At 43.1% G+C, this 27,373-nt stretch overlaps 2 protein-coding genes across 4 annotated transcripts in view; one reads left to right on the top strand and one right to left on the bottom strand.

Annotated features, from left to right (window-relative positions):
• Lpgat1 (lysophosphatidylglycerol acyltransferase 1) overlaps positions 1-7,600 on the bottom strand; it is a 62,681-nt gene extending 55,081 nt beyond the window's left edge. For 2 of the 3 annotated variants that reach the window (XM_021265552.2, XM_087194254.1), the window contains exons 1-2: positions 7,193-7,325; positions 6,200-6,464 (exon numbers count right to left, since the gene is read on the bottom strand). In XM_021265552.2, the coding sequence (XP_021121211.1) occupies positions 6,200-6,437 (238 nt within the window). In that variant the 5' untranslated portion in view covers positions 6,438-6,464; positions 7,193-7,325. Of the gene's footprint in view, positions 1-6,199; positions 6,465-7,192; positions 7,326-7,466 lie in introns of those variants that run through there. The other variant, XM_004853529.4, reaches the window with a different exon arrangement.
• Positions 6,778-17,387, top strand: LOC110350929 (uncharacterized). The gene is made up of 5 exons (XM_087194225.1): positions 6,778-6,892; positions 6,937-8,419; positions 8,719-12,396; positions 16,447-16,512; positions 16,621-17,387. The coding sequence occupies exons 1-2, from the start codon at positions 6,778-6,780 to the stop codon at positions 7,941-7,943; spliced, it is 1,122 nt and encodes a 373-aa protein (XP_087050351.1). The 3' UTR covers positions 7,944-8,419; positions 8,719-12,396; positions 16,447-16,512; positions 16,621-17,387.
• The last annotated feature ends 9,986 nt before the right edge of the window (positions 17,388-27,373 follow it).

The following is a 27,373-nucleotide window of genomic DNA, read 5'->3' as shown; positions in this document are numbered from 1 at the left end:
TGAAATGGAATATAAGTATGAGTCATAACAAGATATAAAAGCAAATAACATACATTGGAGAAGGGAGAAAGCAAGGGGAAAGGATAAACTTACTTACTACCTTGATGCAACGGCTGGGAGCTAATCAACAGCCTTAAAGCTCACAAATCGAGGGGAAGTATAAACACACACAGTAGCATAAATGCATATACTACTGTGAATAAATACTAGTAAAACTGGGCAATGGAAAAAAGAAGGAGAAAGAAGAATTAAAAAGAATTTTACCTTTGTTATGGAAGATTTACTATCAATAGAGACCTAAGGATATTATATAAAGTAATTAATAAGACAAAAGCACAAAGCTTCCTAAATACCTGACCAAAACAAAGCAAAGAAAAATAGACTACACAGTGAAAGACCTAAAATTTATATATCTATAAAAATATAAAACATGAGATGGATTTTACAAAACTTCCAGTATAACTGTACCACAAATATTTTCATCGAAGCAACAATTTTTCTTTCTTCTCTTTTCTTTTTCTTTTTTTTGACACAGGGTCTCAGTATATATTCCAGACTGGCCTTGAACTTGCTATGTAGCCCAGGCTGGCCTCAAATACACAACTGTGACTCAGCCTTCCGAGAGCTGGGGTTACAGGCACGTGCAATTTTTTAACCTATTGCAGAAATCCATAGTTGTGATATTGCTTTCAGCTGCAGCTTCAGAAAGAGATTTCAAGCATTGAAAACAAAATGGCATGTGGGATAGTAAAAGAAACACTCCAGGAACATTATCTGAAGATCAATATTGGCTCTTTAAATAGAAAAATAAACTTGGGGCAACATTAGTCAATGCTCAGGAGAAAGTAACTGTGAAACCTCTTTCAATTTCAACATCAATAACAAAAGGAGAAGAGATAATAATAGGGAACTGATATAATTGTGAGCATTAAATGGCTAGTAAAGTGACAAAGTGAAATCATAGATTCATTAATATGCACTATTACTGAACACTGCTTGGCTTATATTTCAATAACTGATAGCTAATATTGTCACAAAGATATAAATTTCAAATTGACACATTAATCTTTTAACTATATTACAATTAGTGATGGTAGAGTTAGATAAGACACAATAGAAAAATATTTTCCTAATGGGATTTTTAAAAATACAAAAGTCAGGAATTTGAAGCCTCCTGTTCGTTCCCTGCTGCACCTGCTGCAGACTCTGGATGAGGAGCCCCTCCTCACCCCACAGTGCAGCTCTGTCAAAGAGTCACTCAGTGTATGTGCACCACTGTCTCCCGCCATTGCACTCTGGGCTACCAACAGTCAGCCTGAAACTGAGCACCTCTGCACTTCTACTAGGTGTCTCCAAACATGACAGAAGTTCAACAAAAGGTGTGTTAATGAACAAGCATGTCTTTTATATGTTCTGGTTCAGGGTTTATACTTTATGGACTGACCTTTTAGGAAAATAAATAGCTTAGAATCAGGAAAGAAAGAATCATTCAAGACGGAGACATTTGGGCTGGGAGCGTAGTTCAGTGGTAAAGCGCTTATGTGAGTGAGGCCCTGGGTTCATTCTGGCACCACAAACAAACAAACAAGCAAAACTAGGAGCACTCTGTGAGCTTCAGGAGAGGGTTAGAAAGAAGATCCAGTGGCACAGGCCAAGCGAGCATCTCGTCCATACTAGTGAGCAGAGAAGTTCAAGTTCAAGCCGGCCCTCAGAGCTCTCCCAGGCTGCAGTGCCCTTTCCACCAGAACATCCCTTTCAAATGTCACAGCACTCCTAGGAAAAAGCACATTCTGCAGCACCACTCAGTACGACACACACATTTCTCATCTTTTCTATTTAATTCTATTCAAGTTCACTTTTTTTTTTTTTTTTTTGAAATGAGCATCTTCTACAGTGCCCAGGCTGGACTCGAACTCCAGAGCCTGCTGCCTCGGCCTCCTCAGTAAGCTGGGATTACAGGCATGGGCCACCATGCCCCACGCAATTTTACTTTTTAGAAATGTTCATCTTGACATACTAAACTGGTTCTGTGGCTCCAAAGTTAAAATACTGCTCTAGAATACACATTTTTAAAACTTTCTCTAAAATTTTAAGGTCAGGGGCTAGGAATATAGCTCAGTGGCAGAATGCTGCCTAGCACGCACCAGGCCTTGGGTTAAAGCCCCAGTACCACACACACACACACACACACACACACACACACACACACACACACACACACACACACAATTTCAAAGTCACATCTTTCTTATACAACAAATCTGCATCCCAACAAAAAAAGCAGACTAAATAGTAAAATAATTGACAAAAATGAACATAGAGCCATGGCAACCGGGGAGTGGGAGAAAGCTAAGCCTAATCTGCCATCAGCTTTCCCTAAAGCCATCCCAAGAAAATAATCTAAGGAAAACAGCATTTGCTGACCAAAAACAGCTTAGCGGCATCCGCTAGCACCCCAAATGTCCACCAGCCAGACTAGGGACCCTGGACTCTCATTCTATATAGAAATTCTAGAGCTTCCACTTACAGTAACTGCCTTAAACTATTATAGGTACAAAGACTAGTCAAATGGGTTTGGATGATACAACTTTATTAAAATAAGTGAAAATCAAAATAAACATTTAAAATAAACATTTTAAATGAAGCAGGCAGAAGTGAGTCACTAGTTAAGCTGCTGTCTCTTCAGGTCTTGTGCTCTCCATCAGCACAAGGCAGCCTGAAACTGATCCTTGACACGAGCTATCTGGACAGCACTTTCTGCTAAAGGAGAAGTTACCATCTGGCTACCTTGTACTAGGAGCGATCTAAAGGTGAACAAACCCCACTGTCTTCAGAGTACTTTCAAGAAACGTCCCCCAGAAAAGAGAAAGTCAGAAACGGACAGAAAGAGCAGAACATCCCTCTTCCCTCTTTTGCATCCTTGGGCAATTCTCCAGCTCCGAGAATGCACACCAAATACAAGAACGGCCATCCGGGTTCTTGCACTTGCCGGAATGTTCCACATTCAAGAGCCATGTCTATCTTTAAGGGACTCTTTCTATTTTCTCCAGTCCTGGAGACTGAGCCCAGGGATCACTGAGCAACATCTCCAGACTGTTTCTTTTTCTTTTCTCTTCTTTTTGAGAAAAAGTCCTACTAAGTTGCCCATGGTGGCCTTGAATTTGCAATTCCTACCTCAGTCTCCTGAGTAGCTGGGATTACAGGTGTGCTCCACCACACAAGGCAAAAGGACTGATTTTTTGTGATGTCTGCCTCAAGCTAAAAGGCAATTTCACAAACTTTAATAAATCTTTTTGTATCCCCCAAAGAAATTAGTTAGCTGAGGTGCTAGGAAATTAAACCCAGGGTGTTATACATGCCAGGCAAGTGCTCTACCACTGAACTACACACCCAGTGTGGAAATCTGTTTAAAACTAGAAAAAGATGTTCCTTTTATAAAGAGAAAATGTGATTTTCCTAAGAAAATGGAGAAAGCCCAAATTACTATCTATTAGCTCTGTCCAATAGAACTTTGTGATGATGAAAGTGTTCTCTATCTGCACTGATCCAGTGGTCACTAAGCCACCTGGTACTGAGTATTTGAATTTGACTGGTGTGACTGAGCTGAATTTTCATGTCTTATTTAAATGTACAGGCCCGGCATCTAGCCGCTTCCCTGTGGGGCAGTGTAGGTGAGATAATCACCAGTCCTCACCAGCAGGGATGAGTGACCACCTTGTCCTACACTGAATGTCGCAACTTGAAAAATGACTGTTCTATACCAATATTCAATCTTCAGCTTTAAAATGAGTCTTCCTCAGAAGTAGTTTCTCAACAAAGTTTTGGTAAGTTTTATTGTAAAGCATGAACATACTAGATCTGCAAGCGAAACTCCCTTGGCGATGTTCAATTTTCCATCTGTGACACTCCATCATAAAAAGGGGGAAAATAGGTAACAAGAACACGGTCCTCTTGACTCAAAGGGAAGAAATAAAATACATAATCCAAAGAAAGGCTGACCTAGCCTGAGACATTTTATGGCTATACCTGCTCATCAATTCCTGCTGAGGTCTGCTGTTTTAAACACAGCTGTGGCTTTCAACAAAATCCATTCCGTTTGTTTGACCTTCTGCCTATATTCTATTCTCATCACACTATGACCATACCCTCTGAAATCAAGCGTTCCAACTATGGGAAACCATTTAAAGTATACATACTGAAATCTGTATTTAAGTGAGAAACTGATTAAACTGTTAAAATGCAATACCCTGAAGAACACTACAATATGCAAAACCACTTTCCAAGCAAGTGGCAAAAGAAAACACACAGTTCTACAGTGGCAAGAAAGAACTACCCCAAGGCAGTATGTTTAAACGTACACTGCAGCCAGGCTACAGTCATAGGACAACTAACTTCAAGCAGCAACACTGCAGTTCTTATAATACCAAGGTCAATGGCAAATTAATTTTTTCACCATTTTATCATGGTGACACACAAATATTTTACACACACATAAACACAAACATTTCGGTAATTTCATTATGTTTAAGTGCAACAAACTTCTAAAATCTGTTTCTGGCTGGGGATTTAGTTCAGTGGTTTCACCGCCTGCTGCACAAGCTCAAGGACCCGAGTTTGATCTGCGGTACCAAAAAAAACAGAAAAACAAAAACAAAAACAAAAAAATAAAATAAAACCTGTTTCTAAAGACTATGAGCTCATTTTCAACAAGCAAACTTTACAAAGAACAAATCCACTGGTATCACACAGCACATTTGGGAAAACTCAAGCTGTATCAAGCAAAGCCATTCCAAGACAGCAGTGCAATTCAGATAAAAAAAATTCAGCATCACTGGCTACAACTTCATTTCTTTCCTCCACCACGGCTGCTGCTACCACCAGGCTCACCTAACATATCCAAAGAGCACTGGGATCTCTACATGTCTCAGGACAAGGAAGGAGGGCATGCACTAGCCCAGGAGCTCCCACACCTGCAGAGTGATCAGGGCATAAGGGGAAAGGCTTCCTTGGGGCATCTGAGGGCATTCTGACAGAGCTACGGTCTGCCAGGCTCCAGACAAGCTGTGTACTATCAGTCCTTGCTCCTGGGCATGGATAAAACCTGCACATGCAGCCCGGGCAGGAGCGAGGGAGACAGGATTTAAAATGGAGAACTGCCGCACTGCCTGACCCTTAGTGTGTGTACCCTTCAATCTTCCCAGCTATGAAGAGCAGACCAGAGCCAGACCCCAGAATCTGCAGCATAACCTGTAGCTAGGGAACCTGCTGCCTACAGCCTAATCTCCGTGGTGACAGCCTCCACATCCGACAAGCTAGGAACCTCAAGGTTTCCTTCACTGTCCCAATTCTTAGCGGACAAAAACCCCCAATGAATCTAATAAAGGATGCTGCATTTTCACATGAGAAGCATCAAAGTACACGAGGTTTATAACCAGAAAATAAACACCACTTCTCATTTAGTTCTATAAAAGTCCAATTCAGAACTGTGTTACTCCTGCTCCCCAAAATGCTATTGAAAAGCAGAATTAGAAATGTAAAGACACTCAAGAGATAAATTAGCTTAACACAGATAACTTAATTTTTTTAAATTTAATACTTTCATGAGATAAAATATAGATTCTAAAAAACAGAACAGAGAGCCCTTTTTTGGGTGGCTTATAATGTTAGCAATACACTATTATATTAAGTGAAAAAACTAAACTCTCAGTACAAATACAGTGCAGTCACTGGTCTAAAGTACCAATGCTGTGGGCTAAACACCTTATATCTTCACTTTATATGCCCTCAAGTCCTGTGTAATGTACTCCCATTCCTCTATGAGAGCTTTTGGAGCCCAGTTCTAATAAATAAACGTCAACCATATTAAAAACATTATTTAAGGGCTGGGGATTTAGCTCAGTGGCACCGCGCCTGTCTCACAAGCGCAAGGTCTTAAGTTCGATCCCCGATACCAAAAGAAAAAAAAATTACTTAAGGAATTTATCAATTTTTAATTACACAATTATACCTCTGAAAACACGCTTCCTCGATGTCAATCTGACAGAAAACCCGACAAGACTGTTTTCTATTAATTTTTTTCAACAGTGAAAGCAGAAAAGCATCTCCAACTCAAAGCCTAAAATCTATTCAATCATGGCTCCTGACTTAAGCATAACAATTTCTTTTTGTAAGCATTAAACAAAAGTGCTCTCGCTCTTACCAGTGTATCCAGCGTGCCATCCCCAGGAAGCCACCATTCCCAAAAGCCATTTGTACATGATTCCTTCAATACACCAGAACCGCTTACTGTCCAGCACGCGAAGCGGCTGCAGCAGAATTACATAGCAGATGTAGGACGGAATAGCGACCAGGTTATTGGCGACCATGAAGGCGAATCTCAACAGGGCTTTCACCAGGATCCAGCCCAGCCTCGGCGCTCCTTCCAAAGTCACAGCCATTCTCACACTAGAGTCCGAGCCGTCAGTCTGGGAGATAAGAGGAGAACTCATTTACAAAAGAAAACGGAAGAAACACACGTAAATAAACAGTCACCTGCCCAGAAACTGCCTGCTGCACACACAGAAAAGAAACGGCGAGGTTGGTCCGAGCGGGCCGCGTGTAGTATCTCGGTGACCGGTCGGGTAAATTCCAGAGGGGGACAGAGGGCCGGCAGCAGGCACCGCGCAAGGTCAATGGAGCGGTGCAGGAGGCGCGCGGGTCACCATCTACCCCGCAAAGGATAACGCGGTGCCCACCGCGGCTCCCTGCGCTCGTGGATCTGCACTTCAGCGCAGAAAAATGGACCCACTTGCTTCTGACACCCTCACTGTCCCCAAACGGAGAACACCGGAGACACGAGGGAAACGACGGAGACAGGGACCTCTCGATGCGGTCGCCCACGCCGAGGACCTCGGTGTCCTGGCCGCCACCATTCTCGCACATCATTCATCCTTTAAGAGGTCCCTCGCCCTAGCGAGGCGCCAAGCTCCTTCCGAGCCGTGGGGGTTTTGTTGAAAAAAGGGGGTGAGGAAAGAGGGGGCAGAGGGGAGAGGAAGAAAGCGGGCGCCGCGAGCCAGCGCAGAGGAGCGGGGGAGGGGCGCCGCGCCGGGAGGCCGGGCCGGGATGAGGGGCGCCGGGCGGGGGCGCGCCGCGAGGAGACCGGGACGGGACGGCGAAGACGGGGGCTCCGCGGGCAGGGGCGCGGCGGCCTCACCTCACTCGGCGCGGGCGGCGGCGGGCGGCGGCGCCTACTCCGCTCGCGACTGCCTGCGGACACAGGGACGGCGCGCGGAGGCCGACCTGTCACCGGGGCGGGTCCCGGGGAGGCGGGCGGACGCCCCGCGCCCCCGCCTCCTCCCCGGGGCCTACCGCGCCCTCGTCCCTCCGCCACGCGCGGCCGACAGCCTCCCCGCCCCCAGGCCGCGCCGCGCCGCGCCCGGGCCTGTCCGCCTGGTCGAGCCGGGCCGAGCCGGGCCGACCGGGGTTACCTCGGGCTGGGGGCCACCCGCCGGGGGCCGCAGGGGCCGGCGGCGCCGGAAGAATGCATGGCCGGCAGCGGGGCCGGCGGAAACAGCGCGGCGGGGCCGGGCGGAGGCGCTGGGAGACGCGGTCCCCGGGGCTGGTGGCGCTCGCTGGCAGGCGGGGCGGCGGAGGAAGCAGCCGGGCCCGGCGAGGCGGAGACCGCCCCAGAGCGCCCCCTAATGAGCAAGGCGCCGCTGCCGCCGCACGCTGGCCCGCTCGTCCGCTCGTTTGCTCGTCCGCGGGCCGCTAGGCCGGGACCTCGAGAGCCGGAGGCCGGGGAGCGAGCGGAGGCCACGCCGCCCTCACGCCGCGAGAGCCCCTCGGCGGCCCGCCTGGCCGCCTGTCACAGTCAGACTCCCTGCTGCCCGGCCCGGAAGCTCCCCTTGAAGCTGCCCTTTCACCGCGCCCCCGACCCGCACTCGCTCCCGAGGCTTTCCTTCTGATCCTCCCGGGGTGCTAAGGTCTAGAGTTTTCAATCTGTTCCTTTAAGGCTGGAAGTCTTGTTTTCGGAAAGCACTGCATCCGTAATGGCAATTCCACCCCTCACCCGCTCAAAGGAATCTAGTGGGAATCCAGTGATCCACACAGACAGGCTGAAATTTGGTCAAGGAGGGAAAAGCACTTAGCCAAGTCCCTGGCATTGAAGAAGTGCTCAAAAAACCGGCTGCAGGAGCCCCTGGCCAGCCCTGGCCACCACGGAGGCATGGTGACCGCGTTCTGGTTGAAACACAGAGAGAGTCTAATGTCCTCAGCATTTTCACAGGACCTGTCTAAATTTTAGTTTTAAAACCCTAATTTATAAAATCTTATGTTCCTTAATAAAGTTTGTAAATCTGAGGACAGCTTTTACCTGTCCTTTGGGAACTGCCGTATTTGAATGGGTGCCATCTCTTCTGCCTACTTTGAAACTGCATCACTGGTAGGTCTGCCTGTCTCTCTTTCCCTCTCCCTGTTTCTCAATTCGCTCCACTCCCCTTGGTGATGATATAAATGGAAGTGCAGAGCCTGTCGGAAGTATTTGTTAGTCTTTCCCAGTTATTATTAGCGTATTTCATTTATGCGTTGTCTATTTCACTGTTGTATTTTAACCGTGCAGGGCATTAGAAGGCTCAGGCTGGGATGGTGGTGTGACTCAGTAGGCAGGCTGTGGGCCTCCTGTGTGGGAAGCCCTGGGTTCCACCCTGAGGACTCCATTTGTTCCATCTCATTCTCCTTCAGCTTTCCCACATGCTGAGCGAACACCGATGACACCTGGAGAGAGAAAACCTTCCCGGCAGATGTACACTTGGTTCCCGCATGGTAGGACATCTGGCCCAGCACCAGGCACACCAGCCCTTGATGAGGTGGAATTAGTACCTGCCAGCCACGCCCAGACGTCAGACAGGAGCTCAAGCCCTGAGTCTCAAGCCTTGCAAGGCAAAAGCATCCCTCATCGCTTTGTCTACCGAAGCCACCCCCAGATTCTTGGGCCTTGTTTCAAAACATTTTAACACTGAATCCTGTGAGCTTAAGAACTTGGACTTTAAGAAGTATCATAGGTAAGCACACACTTGTAATCCTAGCACTATTGGAGGCTGACACAGGAGGATTGCAAGTTTGAGGCCAGCCTGGGCAACCTGGCAATTTAGGGAGACCCTGTCTCAAAATAAACAATAAAAGAGCCAGAGATTTAGCTCAGTGGTGCTGCACCTGCCTGACAAGTGCAAGGTACTGAGTTTGATTCCCGGTAACAAAAACAAATAAATAAAAATAAACAATAAAATTTTAAAAGGGCTGAGGATGTAGCTCAATGTGAAAGCCCTGGATTCAATCCCCAGTACTGCAAAATAAATAGTATCATAGGTGATTTTGATCTAGGTAGTATGTATATAGACTTTGCTTTAAGACACCTTAAAGACATCTTTGCTCGCAGTACCCTGAGATGACCATATCCTTTTCTAGGCCCTTTATCACTTAAGTCATTTCATATCTGTCATCATCTGTATTATCTGCTGGGGCTACCATAACAAACTATCCCAGGCTGGGTGACCCCACAGTTTTTTCTCACAGCAGAGATTAAAGTGCAGGCAGGTTTGGTTTCTTGTGAGGCCTGTCTCTTGGACAGCAGCTGGCCACCTCCTCACGGAGTGAGGACATTTCTCTGTGCATGCACCTGTCCAAATCTCTTCTTCTTGGGGGTGCTCTACCACTGAGATTCATCCCCAGCCCTTTGTAGATTAAAATTTTATTTATTTAAGACAGTCTTAAAATGCCTAGGTGGGATTTGAACTTATGACCATTCTGCCTCAGCCTCTCTTGTTGCTGGAATTACAGGTGTGTGCCACTGTGCCCTGCTCCAAATCTCTTGTTAATAGGATGGTAGTCAGATCAGATTAGGGCCCATACTAATGGCTACATTTTAATCAAGCCCCCTGTCTCCAGACACAGCCATATTCTGAGAAAGTAAGGGTTAGGGCTTCAGAAGTTGAACTTCAGGGGTACTCTGCAGCCCTAACTCGTCCTGCTTTTTACACTGCAGAATTCTCTATTTTCACTGGCTCCTCACAGAAGGGACGTGGAGGCCCTGCTCTCCTTAATCATTTCACGTGTTTATTGACTGCTCCAACCTCATTTGACTGTTCTTTGGGGGCCTCTGTGTGCTGGAGATAGTGCCCAGGATAAAAGCCATGCCTCCTAAGTTCATGCCTAAGCCCTGAACTACATTCCCAGCCTGTCCTTAGACTTTTCTTCAGGCTCAGCCAACACACAGTGTTCTAGGTACAGATCTGCCCTCGTTCTGTGCCAAGGCTTCAGGAAGAGAGGTTATCTCAGCTTTCTGGCCACACCAACCGATTCAGTTTCAAGATAACTCAGCACCTGTAAAGCATGAGAGGCCACTTTTGTCCTGCGTTCAGGGAACATTACAGACTCTGCTTATATTTCTTTCTTATACGTCAAAGTTCATTTCAGTGATATATGTTTTGTATTCTTTCATAACACGCTTTTCTTCCCTACATTTTTCTCCCTGTCACCCTTAGGCAATCTGCTGGGAGATTTTTGTGTGCCTGTTTCCACTGTACTGTGAGCAGGCCAGAGTATCAAAGCTCTAACTAACTGGGAGGTTGCAACAGCCAGTTCCTTAGAGCAGACACATCTGTAGCAAACAAGGAAGTTCTTCAACAACTAATTCCCTTTCCTATCTCCTTCCAGCCAGATTTTTTATTTGTTTGTAGTACAGGCTTGCCTAAAACTTGTGGTAATCCTCCTGCCTCGGTCTCCGACTATGCCACCACACCCGGCTGAGCTAGCTTTATTAAAACCCAAACCTGAGGTCTCAATTTCAGACCCTTCTTGTACACACCCAGTGGTGGGGAAAAGGGGACAGGCCGCACCCTAAAAACACAGGTGTTTGAGTTCTGTTTCTAGAGAGGACGGTCCTCTGAAGAGAAGGAAGACTTCTCACATTTCTGGAGTCTCCAGACATTTGAAAACAATCTAAGAACACCTTAGGTTTAATTCCACCCATCTGGTCCAGGTACACACAGCATATTAGCTTATAACCAGGGAGGGGTTCTCTGGGGCAGAAGAATCTCCACTGGGGCCTTTTCATTTTCCTAGTGGCAATTATAAAAACATTTTGCCTATGGGCAACAGTTTCTGCCCTGAAGCTCCAATGAACTATTTCCTCTCTCGGGAAAATGCTAGCAGCAGTTTTATAGATGTGCAGTGACTTGGCACAAGCCTCGCCTCGCTAGGAAACGGTGGGAAGCTGCAAACAGCAGCCCAAGGGAATTGGGTATTCTAACTGGTGTCAGCTTTAACCTCAAACAAAAAAGAGAAATACAGATATGGAGGTCTTCTGTATTAGCATTAATAATAATTGTATATAAAATGTACTGGGCTTAGTGGGATATGGTGGTACATACCTGTAATCCTAGCACTCTGGGAAGTAGAGGCAGGAGGACTGCCAAATTCAATCCCAGCCTGCCATCTTAGGGACTTAGTCAGATCTTGTCTCAAAATAATAAAAACGGAGTAGGGATGTAGCTCAGTGCAAAGGGCCCTGGTACTGGGAGGTAAAAAAAGTACTGAGTATATAACCTTAAAATCTTTTAGATGAAGTGGGTCAAATCCTCAAATCTTGACCTCAGCTTTAAACCATTGCAGCAACTCTTTTGGATTAGTCCACTGATGAGTTTACAATAGTTTACAATATACCCCTCGAAGTCACAGTTCAGAGTTCCCAGCCTCAGTCATTTGGGTTTTTTCCTTAGAACCTAACTAACGGAGAAAATCCCACAATATTGTAGAAACTGCAAATATTCTCCACAATTATTTCTTTGTCAAGGTTTGCAAGTAGCCAATCTGAGCGCATTATTCAGTTCTCCTTGGCTGCTGATTGGCTGCTGCTCTGTAATGCAGATGCACCTGCCTTCTCGCATCATAACAGGTTGCTGTACCACTTACAGCTACCTCGAGTGTTCTCAGTTTTGTTCTTCTTTAAGCCCTAAGATCCCTAAGACACTGCCAAAATACCCCGTACCTTCTAAGGCTTTATTAATAATCCAGCATTTTATTCAATTAAATTACATAACTGCAGGAGGCATAGCATAGTTAGGGTTCAAAGTCTAAAAATAGGCATTCCATACCTGAAATTTGCGGTTTTTCATAATTCACAGGTGCTCTAGGAGCATACTCCCAGTGAATTTTGGGGACTTTGTATAGCTAAATGTGATGTTGAGAGATGGAGCCTGGTTGGAGAAGGTGGGTCACTGGGGTGTGGCATGGAAGGGTCTATCTCCCTCCTCCCCCCTTGATCACTCTCAAGTTCCTGCTGCCCTGCCATGAGCTGTTTCTCCTGTCTGGTGCTGCCCTGCCTTGGAGCCTGCTGACTGTAGACTGAAACCTCTACAAAGTGTGAGTCAAAATAAATCTTTGCTCCTCAAACTTGTGGGCGTTGGGTATTGTGTCTCAGTAAAGAGGAAGTAACTAAGACACCTACCTTCTCTGTGCCCTCTTGTTCAGCTAGTTTCCCTTTTCCCCTCTTGACATAAAGCTATCCTTAGTTTCCAAAGGGCCCTGAAGACTCCATGTAGGGAAAACTGATTCTCCAAACTCCCTCTACTCCTTGCCAAGAGTCAACACTCTGAGCTAGAACTAACCTGAATTCTAGCTTGGCAGTGTACCTGGACTCTGCCCACAGAATTTTCCAGAACAGATTTCTTTCTGGAAACACTGCCTTGTCTAGCTCTGAGCTAGGTTATACATTGTGACTTCCACCCTCATCTCCATGCTCTGGAGACCACTGAATCTCACAAGTCAAGCTTTCTTGGATAACTTCATGTCTTAGCACAATAAGCTCCTAACTACTTCTGAAAGCTTTTCTCTCACAAATACCCTGTGTTCCTGAGTTTTCCAACAAATTAAAAATAAAAGTAAAAAGCTATTGCAACATCTTTGTCCTGGTATTGGGGTGGTGGAATTTAGTGTTTGATGAAGAAGATATAAAAATTCTAAACACCCCAATTACAATAAGTGAAATTGAAAACATAATTAAAAATTTACTAACAAAGCAAAGCCCAGGTCCTGATGCTTCACTGATGAATTTTACAAGACATTTAGAGAAGAACTATTGCAATTACTCTTTAAACTCTTCAGTGAAATTGAAAGGAAAACAACACTTCCAAATTAATTCCTGGAAGCAAGTATTACATTGATTCCAAAACCAGGGAAAGACCCAACCAAAAAAGAGAACTACAGGCCAGTTTCCCTAATGAACATAGATACAAAAATCCTCAACAAGATACTGGCAAACAGAACACAGACATACACCCTGACCAAGTCGATTTATCCCAGGGATGCAAGGATGATTCAACATACGTAAATCAATAAATGTAATACACTATATTAACAGAGCCAAGGATGAAAACCATATGATCATTTCAATAAATGCAGAAAAAGCATTCAACAAAATCCAACACCCATTCATGATAAAAACCCTACAGAAAATTGGAATAGAAATACTTTATCTCAACCTGATTAAGGCTATCTATGAAAAACCAACAGCCAACATCATACTAAATGGTAAAAAACTGAAAAGTTTCATGCTAAAATCAGGAACAAGACAAGGATGTCCACTATCACCACTCCTGTTCAATATAGTTCTAGAAACATTAGCCACAGCAATTAGAAAAGAGAAATAAAATGAATAAAGATAGGAAAGGAAGAAGTGAAACTGTCATTATTTGCTGATGATATGATAATCTACATAGAAGACCCAAAAAACTCCACCAAAAGACTTCTAGACTTAATTGACAGATTCAGCTGAGTAACTGGGTACAAGATCAACACTCAAAAATCAATAGCCTTATTGTACACAAATAACAGACTCACTGAGAGAGAAATTAGGGAAACAATTCCTTTCACAATAGTATCCAAAAAAATGAAATATCTAGGAATCAATCTAACAAAGGAAGCAAAAGACCTCTACACTGAAAACTACCACACTCTGGAAAAAGAGATCGAGGAGGATGTAAGAAAATGGAAAGACATCCCTTACTCCTGGGTAGGAAGAACCAAAATAGTGAAAATGGCCATACTTCCAAAACTGCTACATAGATTTAATGCAATGCTGATTGAAATCCCAACAACATATTTCACAGAGCTAGAGAAAACAATCCAAAAATTCATTTGGAACCAGAAGAGACCTAGAATAGCAAAAGCAATTCTAGGCAGCAGAGACATGGCAGGGGGTTATTACAATCCTCAACTTGAAACTATACTACAGAGCCACTGTGATAAAAGCAGCATGGTACTGGCAAAGAAACAGAACCAAGGATCAGTGGAATAGACTAGAAGATACAGAAACAACTCCAGACATACTCAGCTACCTCATGTTTGACAAAGGAGCCAACCATTCTCACTGGAGGAAAGATAGCCTATTTAATAAATGGTGTTGGAAAAACTGGATTTCAACCTCCCAAAGATTAAAACTAGACCCATACCTATCACTATGCACTAAACTAAGATTGAAGTGGATTAAAGATCTAAATATTAAAACAGAAACACTAAACTTGCTGGAAGATAAGTTAGGTGGAACTCTTGAAGACATTGGCATAGGAAAAGACTTTATGAACAAAACTTCAGTAGTACAGGAACTAGCAGAAAGAATCAACCACTGGGATCTCATCTTATTAAAAAGCTTCTGCACTGCAAGAGAAACCACCAACAGAGCTAAGAGACAACCTGCAATGTGGGAAGAAGTTTTTAGCATCTGTACCTCAAACAAAGGACTACAATGTAGAATATATAAAGAACTTAAAAAAATCAGACCCCCCAAATTTAAAGACCCAATTCAAAAATGGGCATCTGAAATGAACAGACATTTCTCAGGCAAAGAAGTAAAAGCAGTAAATAAACGTATGGAAAAAATGCTCAACATCACTTGAGAGATACAGATGAAAACAACACTGAGATTCCACCTCACTCCAGAGAGAATGGCTACTATCAAGAAATCAACCAATAACAAATGTTGGCGGGGTTGTGGGGAGAAAAGAACCCTTCTCATTATTGGTGGGAGTGCAGACTGGTGCAACCACTGTGGAAATCAGTATGGAGATACCTCAAAGAACTAGGGCTAGAGGGCTGGGGATTTAGCTCAGTGGTTTCACCGCCTGCTGCGCAAGCACAAGGACCCGAGTTTGATCCCCAGTACCAAAAAAAAAAAAAAAGAACTAGGGCTAGAGGTCCCATTTGACCCAGCTATTGCCCTGCTGGGTATCTTCCAAAAGAATTGAAAGAATCATACCACAGTGATATATGTGCACCCATGTTTATAGCGGCACAGTTTGTAATAGCTAAAGCTTGGAAACAGCCCAAGTGCCCATCAACTGGAAACTGGATAAAGAAGATGTGGTTTTTTTATAAAATGGAGTACTACTCAGCCATAAAGAACTAGAAACTAGAGTCATTTATAGCTAAATGGATGCATATCGAGGCCATACTCTTAAGTGAAATAAACAGGACACACACGTGTAAATACCGAATAGTTTCTCTAGTGTGAGAAACTGAAAGTGTAAATAAGGACTAAAAGGTATAATAGATAATGTGAAATAGGAAAAAAAGGTGCAAAGGAGTGGGGGAAGTGGGAGGGGGAGGGGAACGGAAAGAAGGGAAAGGAAAAATTACGAGAAAAGGAAAAATGGAAACAAAGTCTTTGTAAATAGGGAAGGGTAGAGGGGGTGAAGGGAGGGCAGGGAATGGGGGAAAAATAAGAACCAAGATACATCATGTAGAGGTACAAGTTCCCAGTGATATGTGTAAATGTATTGTATACCTAAAATGTACCAATAAAAGAATTTAAGGAAAGGGAAAAAAAAGAATTTAGTGTTTGACAAGACAGAGGAATTCTATAGAAAAGGAATGTAGGATAATTGCATTTGTGAACGAGGGACATAAGGTGTGACTTGCTCATTACAGGGTAGATCAGAAATTGAGGACCCACTCATGCTGGTTTACCAGGACTTTCGTAGTTTTAGCATTGAAATTCCTCAGTCTCGGCACATGGTTGGTGACCCTATGTGGTTACCTGAGTCCTAGGTCCCCATGCTGTCCCCTAGCCAGGTTACAGAGGCCCAGCTTCCCTCTCCCATTTGCTCTGCTGTGTCTGCTCCCTGGTCATCTGAGACAGCAGAAGCTAACAAGCCACCCGGGCTGATAGTGGTGCTTAATGTTTCCTTAATTACCTGTTGTTACCTGGGTTAAATTTCTCCCTCTTATCCAAGCTGTCTACAGTGCAGCTTAGTTCTGTGATTCTTATCAGCTAAAATTGTAAGAGGTTTGAGCAGAACTTTTCACTCTACTCGTACCTGAACTTTGTTTACGGTTAATTTATCATCGAGGGGGGGATTTAGACTGTTGGCTGAGGTGTCGCTGAAAAGAAAACCGTGCCACCTTGCATTTTTCCAGCAAGACAACAGAGCTCTTCTGCACACAGACAGTCTTGCTGGATGGTAACAGAACGCTCTAAAATAGGTAAGTGCCTACTGGTTAAACACGGTAAGAGGAAGGGTAAGGAGAAATAACTTCTTTATGAACATTTTTTTCTTGAAATGTCTTGTTTCTCTTAAACTTTGTCTTCAGAGCATAAACTAACGTGAAGATCTAAATTATTTGAAATCAGCGACTGGCAACCAAGCAGCTCAAGAACCCCAAGCAGAGGTGCAGGATCGTGGACCAGCTCCCACTTTAAGTGCCATGAATTAGACAAAAGTATAGGTACATGAGGAATGCTAATATGCTGCATCTTCAAGGGTGGGATTTTTCAAGTTGAGCTCAATTAGACTTAAATTAATACATAGTTTAGACCCATTGGAGTTAAATGTAATAAATAAAGTTCTTGCACTAAGTGTTGGTAGTGTCATTTACTCCATATTATGCTGAATTAAATTATCTTCCCCAAACTACCTACTCTACTTTAGTACTTATTAGACATGTGTCATCATAGGATGAATCTGGGGCTGTTTTGAAACTGAGACTTAGTGTTTATAAGAATCTCCAGGAGAGCTCATTAAATGCTGATTCTGGGGTTCTAGTCCAGAGATTCTGGTTCAGGGGCCGAGATGGGACCCAGGGATCTTTGGCATTAGAAGGAATCAGCCTCTGGTCTGGGGTGGATGATCTGAGGGTTTGCTGTTTACATCTGCTATTGGGTTACCATCTGTGATGTTTTAGAAATGCAGGATTTCAGGCTGTACCCCAGGTCTCCTGCATCAGGATCTATAATTTGATAAGATCCCGAGGTGATCCATGTATGCATTAAGATCTGAGGTGCATGATTCAACAAACATCGTGTTCAATTCAGAAATTGGAACCAAGTGAGAGCTATATGTGAATGGAAACCTAGAGCAAGCTTTCTTTCATGGGAGCTTCTAACATGTACTCAACATGTATTTGTTAGAAAAATGTATTTTTGTGAGAAAGGGACTACAGTTCTATCGTGTAGGCTAACTTGCATTGACAGAAGCTCCTGAATAAGCCAGAGGTCTAGGTAAGTGTTAGAGTAGATAAATAAAGCAGTTTTATACATCAGTCAATAAGTATTTATTAGGCATTTACTGTGTACCCAGTCTGCTTCTCTTGTTCTGTTAGGGGAAAGAAAGTTAATATAAAGGAGACCTTTAAAGGATAATGAAATGCCCCGATGTTATGTGGTCATTTGGTGTTTGTAACCAGAGTTAAAAGAAGGGGAAGCAGACTAGAAGGGTCAGAGGAACTCCGTGTAGAAGGGGTGAGCTGATCAGGAAAGTGTAGGTGGGATTTAGCTAGACTGACAGGAAGCCTTCCCAGAAGGGAGCGCGCCGCGCGCCGAGTCAAACTGAAAACGGGTTTGATTTGTCTGTGAGATGGAGAGGTGAATGGGCCTCCTGTGATGAGGGTCTAAACCGAGCTGGAGCAGGAAACTAAAAGGTTATGCAGAATGAAACTAAACCAGAGATCATTTTGAAAGTCAGAAGTAGAAGTTGCTCTGCATGTATTTAGTAGATGCTAATTATTTCCCTTAGTATCTGCTCTTTTTTTTTCTTGTAAGAGGTCATTGTTTTGTTTTTTAACTTGGCCCCATGGCTGACAAAAACGTAGATAACATTTGCCAAGCTCCTTTGCAGGAGGTGTGATCACATGACTATGTTTGTACTGATGAGACATGAACAGAAATGTCAGCTGTGACTTCTCTTTAAAGATGATGGGGGCTCATCCTTCTTTCCATCTCTCCCTTCTTGTTAACTAAGTGGTGATGAGGAACTGGAGTTCAGGCAGTCATTTTGGACCTGAACATGGAAGTCACAAGCTAAGGTGACCCTGCCATGTGACCTGGACTGCTTTCTGTGGTCTTTAACCTGACAGAGACTATGAATGAGATGTGATTTTCTTAAGCCACTATTACTGTACTTGGGCTTTACTGCCATGAACAGAGAAACAAGGTCTGAGTAAAACATGCAATTCAAAGTAAAAAAAGGCAAGGTGTTATGCAATCATGGTTTGGACAAGTGTCTCCTGAAGGCCATGTGTTTAAAGGCTTGGTTCCCAGCCAAAGCTGCTCTTGGGAGGTTGGTGGAACCTTTCAGAGATGGCCCCTAGAGAGGAAGTTAGGTCGCTGGGATTTGTCCTTGCAGGGGATGCTGGGACCACAGCCCCTTCCTCTTCCTCTCTATAGCGTCCTGGCCATGGGCAAATGGCTCAATCCCACCACGCTCTCCCATCACACTGTGCTGCCACAAATCCAGATCAACAGGACCATCAGTCATTGACTGACACCTCCAAAACTGTGAGCCAAGACAAACCTTTTCACTTTATGAGTTGATTTATTTGGGGCATTTGCTCCAGTGGTAGAAAGCTGACTAACATAGACACCACCCCGGTTCTGTCTCTCAAAAGCCCTATGACCCTAAGACACTAACTATCTAATTAATCTCTTTCAACCTTTGTCTCCCAACCTGTAAAATAAGGCAGATGTTTCTCATGGGCAGTTGTGAAAAGCAAATGCTATTAAATATATAAGGTATCTAGCACAGTGCTGATGCACAGTACATCTTAATAAATGTACCCTAACTGTATGTGGGGCAGATCAGCAGACCAATTTGAAACACAAGGGCAGCTGTGGAAGTTGCAAGGGCATTCACATCTAAAACCGGAAGCCATGGACACCATGGTTTGGAAAGCAAAGAGATCAGAAGCAGGGAGGGTCTTCAGAAACTTCAAACCTGGCTTATGGCACTAGCAGAGAACCAAAGTAGATATTTATTGAGCCCCATGTACATGCCAGGTACTTCTGGGAATTAAATCCACAATAATAAGCAAAAGCACTCATGCTTCTACTCAGAATTTTCAGCCTGGTAAGGAAGCCAGGCATTTAACTCCTAACGAGCGATTCTCTAATGACAGCCTACAGTGAGGGCCCTGAAGGAGAGGGACAGAATGTTCTGTGAGGTTGTAACAGAGGGATCTACCCTAGCTTTCGGATGAAGCTAGGATTTGAAGGTCCAACCTGGGATAACAAAGTGAAGGGAACCAGAAAGTACATTCCCCTTAGGGAAAAGAAGAGCAAAGACCTTGAGAAAAAATAGCACAATGCGTTCTTCAAATGAAGACAGAGCCTGAGGGTAGTGAGCCCAGGGAGCCTGATCTCCCAGGGCTGGAGAGGTGGGCAGGAGCCAGTGCTGTGAGGCCTCGAAGCCCAGCAGGAAGAGATTAACCTGTGGATAGCCAGAAGCTGCTGGCATGGCCAAAGATGCCAGATCACCTGGGACAGATGGCAGGACTTTCAGTGCTAAAACTGGGGTGGCCTCTGCAAATCAGGGGGCTGGTGGCCCCAGGAGTTATAGGATCTGATTCCTTTTTCCTTAAAGGTCACACTCTGGCTGCTGGGTAGAAAATTAAGTGTAAGAAGGCAGGAGCAGGACTGATAGCACCAGTTAGGAGATTGTGGGAGAATCCAGGGGAGAGAGAGTGGTAGCTTCTGTTGGGGTGGTGACAATGGAACTGAGAACAAAAGGATGGATTTGAGAGAGAGTTAGGAGGTAAAATTGGCAGGAGCTGGTGAGAAGTGGGAAAAGCTACCTCTAAGACCACATGGACTCACTGAAATAGAAAAGTGAAATCTGGATTCAAATCCCACAGGGTTCTACTCTGTATTATTCTGAGCACTGAAACAGGAGGGTGGATCCAAGGGGTTGCTGCCTTGGCCAAAGTGTAAACTATCTGATCTGGACCTTAGTTTTAAGAATCAAAGGCTACAAAGAGGCAAAGCATTGCTCTTTCGCTGCTACCTTTAGGCAAGGGCCTTTTAAACCACCTCGGATCAATATTTTCCCAAGGTAAACCGACCTTCTCTGCAGCTTAACAGCTATTCTTAACCCCAAACAGAGCCCTCATGGAGAAAGTCAAGAGCTCTTTCACTGGATATGTTCTAAATGTTTTTCTTCCCACTAGAAAGTCTCTTGATAGTTTCCACAAGTTCTTATCTAGGTTTCATTGGCTAAGATCTCTGCTCCTGGTAGTGCTTTCCACTAATCACTTGCTTCTGCCATACTTGGAAACTTATGTACTAAAGATACTTCAGGAAATTATTGTTTACTTATGATTGTCATTGTGGTTTGTGAGAATTGTAACACTTTTTGCAAGGTATAAACAAACAATCTATATAACCTTTGAATTGCAGTACTCTATTTTTGCACCACAAAACTGATTGGTGGCTTTAGAAATAAGAGACTTTAGACTTGTGAGCCAGGCCAACGACAGTGAAAAAGCTTACAGAATCAAAGTTTATGTGTAATTATTTTTCTGCTTTGTTTTTCTCTAGTTGTATTTAAAGTCTCTGATAACCCTGCCGGTCCTTTTGGTGTATTTGTGCATTAATAAAGTACGTACAAGTTTTCTTTCCAAAAATATTTAGCATGTAAAATTATTAAGTTTTATTATAAAAGAGCCCAATGATACCCCGTAGCACCTAGTGATTTTTAACTTGCATTAATGGATTTCACTAACTATACTGTTAAGGAGATAATTCTGAAAATCTCCTGATTGTGACTAGGGTAAGTTTAGATGATTTGGTGGTCAAATGCATATGGGGCAGGGGCAGACATGTTTCTTTTTACCTTTTAAAGGTAGCAATGAATCCTGCCTCCATCTCTGAGGCTAATTCATTCTATCAAAAAAGCTAAAAGGTCCCAGTACCAAAAAAAAAAAAAAAAAGCTAAAAGGTGGCTCAATACCTAGAATCTCCAAGGAAGTAGATTTGGAGATTATGTAGCACCCACCCAGGAGCACCCCACTGTCAGGGTCTTCTTGGACCTCCTCAGCACCCACAGGTTCTCCGTAATGTGATCTCAGGCTCCATCATTCCGGCCTCTGACCACAGATTCCTGTTCACCCAGCTTGGCTCTGGGCCTCTGCCCCTTGGACCCTCCCATTTCCTCCTTCCTCCTCTCCCCATCACTTCTGACACTCCCTCTGTTCCCCCAAACTGGCCCTCCCCTTGGTCTTTGTGCTCCACATGCCCAGCAAAACTAGGTTGGGCTCTGAATGCATTTTTTGCCACACCCATTTTGCGGCTGTTGGGCTTAGATGAAAAAAGAAAAGAATCACACAGCTCTGTACGGAAAGGTAATGCAAAACATATGACCTCCAGCCCTCTGAGTCACTGGAAATCCCATCTTAGCTCCCTGAGCAGTTCCTTATCCCCTTTGCTTCATTTCAAATACATTGTCTTCTTTACACATAAGCCATGAATTACACTGAGTTCACTCACACTTTTTTGGCAGTATAGCGGCGCAGAAGTGATGTGCTCTGCAGTCAATAGAAAGCACACTTCTAGTTTTCAGTTTGAGTCTCTTCCTGGCCCCAAAACATGCAGTAGGGTGCTCTCTTATGATGCTGGGCAGCAGCACAGAGCCCTTGTGTCTGATTAGCCAAGACCACAAGGACAACAGCAGAATCCCATGTGGCTAAAGCTATACTGTTGGGGAGGTTAGGTGTATTACATGTAGTTTTCACTTTAAATGACATTTTCAACTTATGATGGCTTTATTGGCATCTGTCTTCCAATGTCATCCTAAGTCCTCTCCCCTTGGTCTCATCAGAAGTCTTTGCCTTCTGCCAAGTGGAAAGCTATCTGCAGCTGTCTTTATATGCTTTTCATCAACTAGAGAAGTTTTAAGACTCATTGTTGTGGTCAGGGTTTGCAAGGGAATAGATTTAATACAGGACACATAATTTACAAGATTATTTTTTAATATTCACCCAAAAGGTCAAATGCAGAGGAGTGCAAGAGATCTGTCCACACACTAGAGACTGGAAGAATCCAGCTGAGGGCCTGGATTCCATGGCAATGTCCTCCAGGAGGCCAGCCAGAGGCCTGGAGCTCCCAGCAATGGCTCATGCAAGTCCATATCAGGGATCTGCACCAAGAAAGCCCAAAGGCCAGTGGTGGAGGCTAGAAAGTCTGTCCCACCAGGCTGAGGGACCTGCACTGGAGCCAGGAAGTGATGCTCAAGGTGAAGACCAGAGCTCCTTTGAAAAGAACAGCAGCCATCTCCAGCGACAATGACACCCCAGTGTCATTATTCTGACAAGAACAGCCAAGTTTGAGTTCGTATCAGGAAAATCAGCTGTAGCGAGCTTCTCCAGGAAAATCAACAGTGTGCTATCTTCCCCTCCTGTTCTCTTTTTATGCCATTGGCAAAAATTCTCAGGTGGGTCTTACCCTGACTCAGTTCAGTTGGGTGTTCCAAGTTGACCATTAGTTAATCTACCACACTCATTAAGCAAAAAGTTACTAGGAATTTCTCAATTTGTGTTGCTATTTAAAAACCATCAAATTATTAGGTAGTGAACAGTACCTAGTGAGCAACTGAGAGGGAAGGAGGAAAAGACATAGACCTGAATATTCTTTTTTTTTGGTACTGGGGATTGAACTCAGGACCTTGAGCTTGTGAGGCAGGCGCCGAACCACTGAGCTAAATCCCTGGCTTTTTGTGTGTGTTTGTTTTTTGTTTTGTTTTGTTCTTGTGAATATTCTTTATATATGTGTAAATATAGTCATGTAAACATATAACTAAACATAGATGGTGATATAAAGAAATGTGTATATATAGTTATATATCAGCTTTCTTGAGAGATAATTCACATACCACGTAATTCACCCATTTAAAGTGCACAATGCGTTGGGGTTTTAGAGTTGTGCAACTATCACTGAAATCAATTTTAGAACATTTTCATCAACCTTAAGAAATCATGTATCCATTAATAGTCATTCCCCTCAAATTCCCTAGCCCTAGAAAATTGCTATTCTATTTTCTGACTATAGATTTGCCCTTTCTAGACATTTCACATAAATGAACACTTAATATGTAGATTTTTGTGTTTGGCTTCTTTTAGTTAGTAAGTTTTCAAGGTTCATCCATGTTGTAGAATATCAGGACTTCTTTTGTTGTCAAATAATATTCCATTCTCTGGATATTTCACATTTTATTTATCAATTTATCAACTGATATATGTTTGGGTCATTTCTACTTTTTAGCCATTATGAATAATGTTGCTGTGAACATTCATGTATGTACAAGTTTTTATATGACATATATTTTCAGTTCTTCTGCATGTGTACATAGGTGTGAAATAGCTAGGTCACATGATAATTCCATGTCTAACCTTTTGAGGAGCTGCCAGACTATTTTACAAAACTGCTACATCATTTTAAATTCCCATCAGCAACATATGAAGGTCTCAACCTCTCCACATTCTTGCCAAGACTTGCTATTTCTCCTCTCTTTGATCATAGCCATCCTAGTGTATATGAAATGATAGTTTATTGTGGTTTTGATCTGCATTTCTCTGATAGTTAATGATGAATATCTTTTTGTGTGCCTACTGGCTACTTGGATAGTTTCTTTGGAGAAATATCTATTCAGATGTGTTGTCTATTTTTAATTAGGTGGTCTTTTGGTTGAGTGGTAATAGTTTATACATTCTAAATGCCAGTTATCAATGTATATTGCAAATAATGTTTTCCTGTCTGCCAGTTTCCTTTTCACTTCCTTGATGGTAAAACAAAAAACTTATTTTGATGATATTCAACTTATGTATTTTTTCTTTTGTTGGTTGTATTTTGGTGTCATATATAAGAAACCATTGTGAAATTCATTGTGTAATCAAAGATTAACACCAATGTTTTTTTCTAAGAGTTTGAGTTCTACATTTCAAGTTAATTTGTGAATATAGTACAAGATAGGAGCTCAACTTTATTATTTTGTTTATGGCTATCCAATTGTCCCAGAACCACCTGTTATAAAAAGATAATATTCTTTCTTCATTCTTAGTAGCTTGTCTGAATCAACTGACCATAAATGTGAGGGCTTGTTTCTATTTTTTTGTTTTGTTTTGGTTTGGTTTTTTGGTACCAGCGATCGAACTCTTCACCTTGTGCTTGTGAGGCAGGTGGTGGAACCACTGAGCTAAATCCCCAGCCCCAAGGGCTTGTTTCTGGATTCTCAATTCTATCCTTGATCTCTATGTCTCACCTTATGCCAGTACCATGCTGTCTTGATTGCTGTAGTTTTGTAATAAGTTTTGAAATTGGGATATGTGAGTCATCTAACTTTATTTTTATTTTTTTATTTTTGGTACTGGGGATCAAACTCCGGACCGCGTGCTTGCGAGGCAGGCGGTGGCACCACTGAGCTAAATCCCCGGCCCCTGTTTTGACTATTCTGAGCCCCTTGAATTTCACATGGATTTTATGACCAACTTGTCAATTTCTGCAAAGACACCAGATAGAATTATGATAAAGATTGTGTTGTGTCCATAAATGCCCCAGAGAATACTGCTATCTTAATGATATTAAATCTTTTCATTTGTTTAGGTCTTCTTTAATTTCAATAATATTTTCATGGTTTTTCAGAGTAAAGGTTTTTCACTTTTTAAAAAAATTTATTCCTCCAGCACCCGGAAGGAAGGTCTCCCGCCGCCATCCCATGCTCCTAGGGCAGAGAAGGTGAGCCGAGAAGGTGCCAGAAGCATCCCCCCGCCCCCGCCGTGGAAATGAGAAGACACATAAACAAGCCTCAAAAACAGACTTCCAGATCACGTACAGCAACCCCAAAGGGAAATGAGATGGAACAATCTGATACTCAACCACCTGCACTCTCTGAACTGGCAACAAAAGAGGATCTGGGAAAAATGAAATCAGAAATAATTTCTCAGATAACAGCAAAGATTTTGCTCATGGTGCAAGACATGATTAATAAATCTAGAGAGGACACAGATAAAAAAATAGAGGATCTGAGGAACATGATGGAATCCCAACATAGGAAACAAATGGAATCCATGAAACAGAAGCAAACAGATTTCCAGGAGATTAAAAACTCCATCAAAAGTCTACACAGCAGAATGAACCAGTGTGAGGATAGAATTTCAGATACAGAAGATAAGATTGCAATTAGTGACCAGGAAAAGAAAAATTGCTTTAAAATTGTAAAGGAACATGAGAAATCAATCCAGTAGCTGCTAGATGATGCAAAGAAGAATAACATAAGACTGATTGGAGTCAATGAAGAAAGAGGAGAGAGTGCGGATGACATAAAAAAACTGTTCACAAAAGTGTTGGCAGAAAACTTCCCAAGCAGGGGAAAAGAACTTGACATACAGATAAGTGAGGCATATAGGACTCCAAATAACCTTGATAAAAAAAAATCTACACATAGGCATGTAATAGTTAGGATTCCAGAAATCCAACAGAAGAATAGAATTCTACAAGCAGTGAAAGAAAAAAACAAATTACATACAAAGGAAAGCCCATCAGAATCACAGCAGATTTCTCAATGCAAACCCTCAAGGCAAGAAGAGCTTGGAGTGATGTATTTCAAGCCCTAAAGGAAAAAAATTTATTCCTAAGCATTTTATTTTTCTCAATGCTATTGTAAATAGAATTGGTTTCCTCATTTTAAAATGTTTCATAGCAAGTATATAAAACTATAACTGATTTTTGAATACTATCAATATTGTATCCTCCAACTTTGCTGAACTCCTTTATTAGTTCTAATAGTTTTTCTTTAGGTCAATTCCTTGGTGTTTTCTATGTATAAAATCATGATGAGCTGGGGTTATCAGTGATTATCAAGCATGTGCAAGGGCCTGGGTTCAGCACTGCAGAAGAAACAGAAACAAAACCCCAAACCCCGTCACCTTCAACCTGAGTCGTCTTGAGAACTACAACAATGCACTGTGGTGGGGTGCATTGAACAATCTGGGATGGTCCTTCATTCCTTTCAAAATGGTGATTTTTTTTTTCCCCTGGCCTTTCATTTTTCTCATTAGCATAGATGAATCTTAGAACTGAGGGTATAATTCAGTATGCATGTTTGGCATGGGTGAGGCCCTGGATTTGATTCCCAGCATATCTCTCTCTCGCTGTCTCTCTCTCTCTCGCTCGCTCTCTCTTTCAGAAGATGATTCTCTCAACAAAAATCATTACTAATTCTTTCCATTTCAATTGGGCACAGCTGAAGCACATTTTGATTTCTCTTTAATTAAAGTGTTGCACTTATCAATCTGCATAAATATGTGAGGCCAAGATTCCAGCAAACTGCCAGCATTGATTTCCTTCCTTCAGGAGGCAGTGTGGCTTAATGTCAAGAGTTTGGGCTCTGGAATTGGAAAGCTGGTTTCCAGTCCCACTGTGTCCTTGTCAGCAGTGAGACGGACACCTGCCTAACTCACCTCACAGGGTTATTGTCCGAGGGTCCCGTGAGCATCTGTCTTCTGTAGACTATCTTCCATCTCCTCTTCAGGCTGGCTGAGCTGTTTCCTTGGACATTGCTTCCGGTTTCATTCTAGACGTTTCCTTGGTGTTGTCACAGATAACTCCATTCCTAGTAACAATGTTACAACCTCGCATGCAAAGAGCAGGTCTAATTTGCTAATGATGTAGCCAGATGTCACTGTGCTTGGTACCTGCAGGCTGAAGAGGATCTGGAGATCCGTGATGGGAAAATCATAGTGGTGCTCAGGAGGAAAACACAGGCTGTAGCCTTATCTCAGTCACAGAGCCACGGCCTTGTCACCGGGAGGGAGATGAGCAGGGGCAACTCCATGACACCATGATAGTACATTAGCTGCACCATTGCCTCTTCCTAATTATCCAGCTAAAGTCTATTCTTAAAAGCTATAAACAGCATGTCAGTTTTATGGTAGCCAGAACAAATAATATTAATCTGTGGTTTCCTAGCTAGATTCAACAGCATAGAGGTGGCTCTAGCAGTAGATTGTCCTTGGAGTCAAATCCCGGCTCTATCCTTTAATAGCTGCATGACTTTGGCAATTCATACAGTCGCTCTTCTATGCT

This window comes from Heterocephalus glaber, unplaced genomic scaffold (genome assembly GCF_053883595.1).
Source record: "Heterocephalus glaber isolate CG9 unplaced genomic scaffold, H.glaber_assembly_v1.0 deba00001600, whole genome shotgun sequence".
NCBI lineage: Eukaryota > Metazoa > Chordata > Mammalia > Rodentia > Bathyergidae > Heterocephalus > Heterocephalus glaber.
Note: the sequence above shows the minus strand (reverse complement) of the source record. Positions and strands in the feature narration are given on the sequence as shown.

Excerpts from the sequence above, each read along its gene's own strand:
- LOC110350929 (XM_087194225.1), top strand. The coding sequence starts at position 6,778 with ATGGACCCACTTGCTTCTGACACCCTCACTGTCCCCAAACGGAGAACA. Across the intron at positions 6,893-6,936 it reads CGCCCACGCCGAGGACCTCG|AGGTCCCTCGCCCTAGCGAG; the intron begins GTGTCCTGGCCG and ends TCATCCTTTAAG.